This window comes from Tupaia chinensis, unplaced genomic scaffold, assembly GCF_000334495.1.
Source record: "Tupaia chinensis unplaced genomic scaffold, TupChi_1.0 Scaffold147674_1, whole genome shotgun sequence".
Taxonomy (NCBI): Eukaryota; Metazoa; Chordata; class Mammalia; order Scandentia; family Tupaiidae; genus Tupaia; species Tupaia belangeri.
In genome coordinates this window covers 173651-182183 of record NW_006207526.1, presented here as the reverse complement: position 1 = coordinate 182183, position 8533 = coordinate 173651, and the positions used below count along the sequence as shown (strand labels likewise).

At 49.6% G+C, this 8533-nt stretch overlaps 1 protein-coding gene across 3 annotated transcripts in view; it reads right to left on the bottom strand.

Moving 5' to 3' along the window:
• Window positions 1-1777, bottom strand: part of LENG8 (leukocyte receptor cluster member 8) — a 14883-nt gene extending 13106 nt beyond the window's left edge. The window contains exons 1-2 of one of the 3 annotated variants that reach the window (XM_006169931.3): window positions 1667-1777; window positions 75-167 (exon numbers count right to left, since the gene is read on the bottom strand). In XM_006169931.3, the coding sequence (XP_006169993.1) occupies window positions 75-112 (38 nt within the window). In that variant the 5' untranslated portion in view covers window positions 113-167; window positions 1667-1777. Of the gene's footprint in view, window positions 1-74; window positions 168-1636 lie in introns of all 3 variants that reach the window. The other 2 variants (XM_006169930.3, XM_027768857.1) reach the window with 2 other exon arrangements.
• Window positions 1778-8533: the final 6756 nt, after the last annotated feature.

Genomic DNA, 8533 nt, shown 5'->3' with positions numbered 1-8533 from the left:
CCCCAGAGCCCACCATCGGGTCTTGCTTCCTCTTCCCCCCCCAGGCTGGCCTCTGTCCCTGAAGCCTCACTAACCAATCCGTGCTGCGTTGATCACCCACGTTGGCCGCCATCTGGACCTTGGGGTGTAAGGGGTGGGCCTCGGGAGCCAGACTGCTTTCTGACTGTCTGTGAGAAAAAGAAAGGGTTAGGGAAACTCCAAAAGGAGCAAGAAACCGGCCACGAGGTGGGGAAGAAAAGCAGAAGAGCTCACGAGAAGCCAGGCAGAAGAAAGGCGTTTGAGACAGAAGGAGCCGCTGCAGGAAAGACTGTCGAGGGCATTCCGGTGTGAAGTAACAGAAGCCATGTGCAAAGAAGCGGTGCGGGTGAGAAAAACCCTGCGAACGGCAGGGGAGGTCCTGAGATTGGGGTTAAAGGGCAAAGGTCCATCAAGCACTGCAGGGGCCAGCAGGGGCACAGGCTGGATCCCATGAGGCCCACAGCATGGCTGAGTCCCAGACCGAGTGGACTAAAAACCACACGCTGCCCAAATCCTGAAAGGACAGGAAACTGAGGCGGATCCATCCCCGCAGAGGCTGGTTTCTCACTCCCCACTCCTGTGAGCACATGCACCCTATCTTAAAAAAAAAAAAGGCTTCCAGGGAATACGGGTTCTGGAATAAGGCCTGCAAAGACTTCCAAGCGCTCTGTAGGGAGAAGCCTCAGGGAGCACTACAGAGCCAGGGTACCGACTGGGACAACAGTGAGAATAAAAGAAAACGCAGAGAGAAAGGAAAAGGGTTTTAGCCGTGACACCGGGGAGAAGCAGCAGGGAGACAGGGGCGTGGGGGGTGGGTGGGGAAATGCCACCGTGCAGAATCGGCCCTAGACCGCTCTCAGAAACTAACTTCAGAAAGATGCGCTAAGGGCAGAGAGCTCCGTGGGAAGCTCCTAGAAGCAGAGGCCTGGAGGGGGAGGGGGCTTGAGAGTGGAACAGGATGTTCACCAAGCCCCAAAGCATGTTTAAGAAGTGACTGAGTTGGGTGCAGAGAACTGGACAAGTGAGTGAGAGTCTCCAGGCAGGAGGGAGAGGCCTCAACCCGCGAGGGATGACCGAGAAGTGCGGTGGGCTCCAGGGTGACCCTGCCGGAGAGCCCGGGTATCTCGCAAGAGGAGGAGGTACAGCAGCCTGGGGCTGGGGAGAGGCTCGGAAGCAACAGCTGGAGGAGGGCCCGGGACGTGGACGGAGGCAAGTGCTCACGAGTAAGGACACGGGTGGGGAGAAGCCCCAGAGGGCTTGGACAGACGCGCCGGAGCGGGTCTCAAGAGCCGGAACTGGAACCAGACCCAAGGCCGACGGTTCGGGGAGCACCTGGCTGTCCCGTAGGCCCGGGGAGAGCAAAGGAGGCCGCGGGTTGGAGGAAGAGCCTGCCCGTCGCCCGGGGCAACACCATTCGTCCCGTGGAACCTCCCGGTCAATGCAAGCTGATGGTGGGGGGGGGTGGTGCGCACGCGCAGTGGCCGCCCTACCCCGCCACACCCTGTCGACGCTCGCGCGCGGCGCCCGTTGGTACGATGGCCGAGAAGGCCTCGGGGCTCGCGGGGCCTAAGACAGAAAAGGGACGCCGTCCCAGGCGCCTGACCACCGCTCCCCGTACCAACCACGGCCCTTCGCTCCCGCGACTCGCCAGCAATGGCCCAAGGCGACAGGAACACAACCGCGACAGCACTCGGCCAACCGGCTGGCTCTCGTCTTCCTTTGGCTTGGACGTCCTGATCGCGACGTTCTGACGTCACACGAAGGTCTTGCCCCGCCTCCCTCGCACAGCCAATGGACGCCGTCAGTTTGGCTTGAGCCCGCCCATCCACCTACGCAATTGCGCAGTGGGCGTTTTAAGGCAAGCCGGAACACAGGGTGGAGACGGTGGCTCCGAGGGGACAAGTGGCCTCCCTCCGCCCTTCCACGCAGCTTTGTTTTGGTTACGTCTGTGGGAGCCATTATCATTCCTAAGGTATAAACAAGTGCGGTGAGAGTTGTGAGACTATGGAAGCCCGGGGGAGAGGACGATGAACTCAAAGAAAGGGGGAGAAAGACAGCTCCACCGGAGGGGGGCGCTGCCCTGGTAAATAAAGCCGGAAGGGCGCGCTCGGCGGAGGGCTTGCGGGGGCACGGAGCCGTTGGCCGTGGTCTGGAGTGTGCGGGCCGCCAACCCTGGCCGAGCCGCGGGCTACGCCAGGCGTGGCATGCCCGCGATGCAGACCCTGTCTGTCTCTCCTGGAAGAGATACTGAAAATAAGCTCTGGACAGAAAGCAGTCGGGCCCGTGCACGGCCCACGCAGGTGCTGAAGGGCCCGTGGAGTCAGGCCGAGGAGCTGGGCCGTGCTGTGAGCAGCCCAGCGTTTAACTCCTGGCGAGCGGCCTTCTGGGTATGCCCTCTCTTTTCACCCAGGACTCCGAGAAGATAAGACTGTCCAGTTCAGGGACCAGTCACTGAAGTTAGAGTGGATGGCAGGACCATAGTTAAGAGATAGTTTTGCTTCCTTTAAAAAAAAATTATTTTCATTAACTGTATTTATTTCGTTTTATTTATTTTAATTTGACCAAAGAGGGAGAGGGGCAGAGAGAGCGAGAGGGATTAGAAAGCAAGCTGCCAGGTCTGGGATTCAAACTGCGGTCGGCCATGTGGGAGGCCAGCGCCCTTAGCCACTTCTTTGATAACTATGTGTTTGGTAACATTTTGTCAGCGGGCAGGCAGGGAGACAGAGCATCCCCGTGGAGAATGGTCATGTTGCAATCCTGTCTCCATTTCTCCCTCCTTTCCAGATTTTGAGCACAGGTGCTCGCGTCCAACATGTTCTCAAGCTGGGATTTGAACCGCAGAGTTGGCTATATGGGATCCGATCACCTTAACTATGAGGCATGGAGATAGCTCTCAGCAGCTCATTTTTATTTCAAGTTTTTGCCATAGGGCGTGTGTGCTCCCCAGTGAGAGACAGAGACAGAGAGACATAAAGTGAGAAATCACCCTCCCACCCATGATGGCCACACTGCAGTCCACTTTTCCTTCTCCTCTTGGGATTTTGGGCATGCACACAAATGTGCCTGGTGTGTTTTGTTTTAATTTTCTTATTTATTTTAAAATTTATTTACATTTAATCATGTCTTTACAGTATAAATTTCTTTTTCCAACACAAATACCATGCACGTCAGGCAACACAAGTTATTATCTACATTATCATCAGCAAATAGCTTCTCATTTTTTTGTCAATTAAGCATACTTTTACCAGTTTTTTCCTTCCCTTTTCCCTCACTTCCATGTAAACTTTATTTTTTTACATTTTATTGATTCGCAAAAGATTTTAAAGATTTTTTTCCCTCTCTCCATTCCCCCTTTTACTAAAGAGAGGTATATACTAACTTATTTGCAAAAAAAAAAAAAAAAATTAGGTTAATCTCATTTGGTCTGTTATCTGCACAAAGCCCCATAAGAATTCCATTTTTGATGCAATGCAACAGATACTATTGTATTATTGAATTTATGTAAATAGCCATTCCAACAGATTAAAGGGTCAGGAAGGGAGAAATTAATGTTTCAATTTCTTTAAAAGTTTTAACTTTAAAAATGTTTAAGCAACATTTTAACAAATTGCTGATCTTATCAACAAAAGAAAACAAAAATCCTGAAATCTGGAAGACACAACATAGAAGAAAATCAGTAATGTTTTAGGAAAAAAGTCATCGAATTGTGTTCAGTCTCGCGTAATCTCTCTTGTTGAATTTGCAGTGTTCCCGAGGTCTGACCTTTCCATTAACGTTCAACACTATTGATATTTCAGAACGTGTCCCTATCATTAAACTGGCCTTTTTCTTGGTCATTTTTTGTTCTCTTATTTGTCTGTCTTTAGTTTTCCTGGTATAGTACTCCCTTTAGAATGTCTCGAAGAGCTGATCTAGTGTTGGTGTTGGTAAATTCTTTCGGGTTTTGTTTATCTGAGAATGTTTTTATCTTTTCTTCCCATACAAAGGGCAATCTTGCCGGAAATGGTGTTTTTGGTTGAAATTGTTTTTCAGGTAACACTTGAAATACCTTTTCCCATTCTTTCCTTTCCTTGCTTGCATTGTTTCCAATGAGAGGTCCAATGTCCTTTGAAAGTAACTTGATGTTTTTCTCTTGATAATTTCAGTATCTTGTCTCTGTGGTTTTGGTCAGTCTGGCTATGATGTGCCTTGGAGAAGATCTTGTGTTGACTCTGTGTGGGGTCCTTTGCATTCCTTGCGTCTGGATATTTGAATGCCTCTCTAGGTTTGGAAAGTTTTCTTCCTGGATTTCATGGAATAGATTATCAATGCCCTGACTAGTTTCTTCACATTCTGGGATACCAATTATCCGGATGTTTGGGTGTCCAATGGTAGGTATCTTGTATTACTCGTATATTCTCATTTTGGGGGGTTATTTTCTCAGTCTTTTTGGTGAGTTTTTCTAGGTCAGCGGTTCTGTCTTCTACATCTGAGATTCAATCTTCTGTATGATCTAATCTGCTTTTAGTACTTTCAAGGGAGGTTTTGATTTCTTGTATTATAGCCTTCATCTCCAACAGTTCCCATTTGATTTTTTTTTTTTTTATGGTGTACATTTCCTCTTTCGGATCATACAAGAACTTCCTCACCTCCTGGAACTCATCTCTTTTCTCCTGCATCTTCTGGAGTTCATTGTTTGTCTTCTCTTGCATCTGCTAACTTTGTCGCTATGAGTATCCTAAACTCTGTATCTGACATTTCCGTGACTTCCACTGTGCTGTCTGTGGATGATGAAGGGCTGTTCTTTCCCCTTGGGGAGATATTTTCTTGGTTTCCCGTATTTCTTGTGCCTGTGCAGTGGTTTCTGGTCATCTGATGGATTATAAGTTACTTCCTACCTTCTTGAAGTTAATTCTGAGTGCTAGAGGCATGCAGGATGAGATGACCTACAATATTTCCTCAGTTCTGTTTCCCTGATCCTCATCAAGCAACCTGCCCTGGCTTTTCCCTGAGTGTTGAGCCGGAAGGAGAGGTTTAGGGCAGAGGCTTTCTAGTTAAAAGGGCAGGGCTAGGCCTACCTTGCCGGGACTTGCTTGGCATGCACACTTTTTTTTTGAGTGGGGAAGGCTGTGGATTAGAAACAGATGCAATAACGAACACACGAAAACACGCAAGTATAGAAAAGCGAGGATTGGGTGGACCCCACTTTTCTTCTGATGGAGAAATTGCAATCTTGATCGGGCCTCAGGTTTATCCTTCTAAAGAGTAGAGTATGGGGGAAGAGGAAATGGTATGTAAAGACAGTCGTTCGGGGCGCCAATCAACCAAGGATGTAGAAAGGGCTGGCACCATGTCATTTCTGGGATTTTTTGGGGGGAGGATCTGATAAACACATGTGACTTCCAACAGGAAGGTACCTGTTGACAAGAGACAGACAGTGCTTTTGTATGTAAATGTTTCTCAATAGCCCTACTAAAGTAGCTCACAAAAGCGCATTTTTGCATGCACCTAAAAGTCCCATGATTTCTCAGACTGCTGCTCTCCACTCTACCTCAGATGCACATGAATTCTGGCTTTTTCCTGGGTGTTGGGCCCGAAGCCACCTGGTGTGATTTTTTTTTTTTTTTTGAAGAGGTTTTTGCTATAGGGCGTGTTCGCTCGCCAGACAGAGAGAGAGAGAGAGACAGAAAGCAAGAAATCTCCCCCCAGGGGTTGGGCACGCCACAATCCCTTCTCCATTCTCCTCTTGGGATCTTGGGCACACACACACATGCACCCAGTGTGAGTTTAAGCCACTGGGTCCAGGACACGAACCACGGTCGACCACATGGGAGTCCAGTGACATAGCCATTATGCTAACTGCTGGCCCCAGCACCTGGTGTGATATTTAAGTCTCCTGGTCCTACACTTGAACTGCACAGTTGGCTGTGTGGGATCCAGCACCTTAACTACCATCTTGGTTGCTTGTTTTTAAATCGACTTGACTTGTCTCTGGGACCAGCAAGTGGCGTGGTGGTTGAAGCACTGGATTCCCACATGGTGGACAGCAGATTGTGTCCTGGACCAGGCAGCTTGAAAATCATAACAAAGAAATAAATGTGGGTTTTTTAAAAAAATTATTTATTCAATTTTATTCTTTCATTCATTCATTTTAATTTGAAGAGAGAGAGAGAGAGAAAGCAAGCCACCAGGTCTGGGACTCCAACCATGGTTGGTTATGTGGGAGTGTCCCGCATCTTAGCCACCATGCCACCTGCTGGTCCCCAGAAATAAATGATTTTTTAAAAAATGCATCGTATGGGACCAGCAGATGGTGTAAGGGTTTTGTCGCTGGACTCCCATGTAGTTGACTGTGGTTCAAGTTTTTCACCTAGTGGCTTAAAACTCACACCAGGCATGTATGTGTGCCTAAAATCCCGAGAGGAGAATGGAGGAGACGGGATTACTTTGTGGCTTTCTTCCTGGGGGTGATTTCTTACTTTCTGTCTCTCTGGCAACTACATGTGCCTTATAGCAAAAGTCTCTGTTTAAAAAAATTAGATGGAGGACCAGCAGTTAGTGTAATGGCTATGTTGCTGGACTCTCATGTAGTCGACCATGGTTCGAGTCCTGGACCCAGTGACTTAAACTCACGCTGGGCATGTGTGCATGCGAGCCCAAGATCCTGAGAGGAGAATGGAAGAGAAGGGATTGCGGCGTGACCATCCCCCCTGGGGGGAGATTTCTCGCTTTCTGTCTCTGTCTCTCTCTGCCTGGCGAGTGCACGCGCCCTATAGCAAAAAAAACTCTAAAAAAAAATTGGATGGCAGCATATGAAACTCAACATTTAAACATAAATAAATAAACTGACTTGTCTTTTTTCTTAGTTTATGGAAGCTTTAGTAACATAGTTATGTATTAAAAAGAACATATTTCTTTGTTGCGTGTTAACCACACCCTCACATAATTTAATGACAGTACAATAAAAAATAGTGCAAATTTTAAAAAGACAGTGTAACAGCTCTTTATATGGAATTCACGTTGTACTGGGGATGATAAGCAACCTAGAGATGACTCAGTCTAGAGGACTGATGTGTGAAGGCCATATGCAAATCCTCTAGTATTATTTAAAGAATATTTTTACTTAATGTTGTCATTTATTTATTTATTTTAATTTGAGCAGAGAGAGACATAGAGAGAACATGGGAAAGCAAGGTGCCGTGTCCAGGACTCGAACCACACTGAGCCACGTGGGAGTCCAGCACCCCAACCACTACGCCATCTGCCGGCCCCAACAAATCCTATAGCACTTGGAAGGCATGGGGACATTGGACTGTCCAGTTTGCCTTTTGACGTTAGGGTCCTTTTTTCATCCCACAATTTGTCAAAATTGTCTTTTCCTTTCTGGCTTCACAGTATCTCGCCTCAAGTCCTTCCTGCCCCCAGTCTGGATATACAACGCGCAGATACTCTCCCAGTTTCCCTTGAAACACTCCTGCTTTGCTCGTATTCATTTAGGCTTCCCTCCCATGATACAGGAGCTCCGGCCAGATGGAGAACCGGGGATGTCACTGCTGCTACGCAGACGGTCTTTTCCACACTGACTGGGTCCCATCCCCTGTCCTGTACACACACACCGCACAATCGGATCTATTTTTGGGCCATCTGTTCTGTTCCGGGGATGTCTGTCTCTCCGTGTCAGGGCATGTGCATCGCTCAGCCCACATGGGGGACCGGGGTTCAGTTCTTGGCCTGCGCTGAAAAGCCAGGTGCGGTGCACACACCTGTGGCCCCAGCAACTCGGGAGGCTGAGGCCAGAGGATGGAGACAGAGAGTGGGACCAGCAGTTGGCGTAATGGCTATGTCGCTGGACTCCCGTGTAGTCGACCCCGGTTCGCATCCCGGACCCGGTGGCTTAAAACTCACGCCGGGTGCATGTGCGTGCGTGCCCAAGATCCCGAGAGGAGAATGGAGAAGGGATTGTGGCGTGGCCATCCCCCCTGGGGGGTGATTTCTCGCTTTCTGTCTCTATGTCTCTCTCTGACCTTCTGGCGAGCGCACGCGCCCTATAGCAAAAACCTCTAAAAAAAAAAAAAAAGGATGGAAACAGAGTGAGACCTTGTCTGAAAATAAAACAACACGCAGAGAAAGGACTGGTGGACTCGGACAGGAGTGGGAATGGCCACGGGTGGGGGGAGGGGCTGAGGGATCCTCCAGCCCCAATAAGAGGGACCCAGCAGCTGTAAAATAGGCTTCCCTTTTATTTCAAATAAAGTGTCCAGGTTAGTGCCACGAGTTGAGTTCAGGGGGCCGGAACCCACTGGGACACGGCAGGGCAGGGGTTCTGTCCCCTGCCCCAGCTCAGCCAGCGATGAGGGGTGTGGGGCTGTCGTCTGCCTGGCCCCTGCCAGCGGGGTTCCTGGCCTGCCCCCTCAGAGGCCGGCGGGGCTGCGGGCCGAGGCAGGGACTCAGGGAGGCGGGAGCAGGCCTGGGCGAGGTGTCCGTGGCCAGGAGGGTTAGTGGTCAGAGCCCAGGCAGGCGGGGTAGGGGGGGCTCC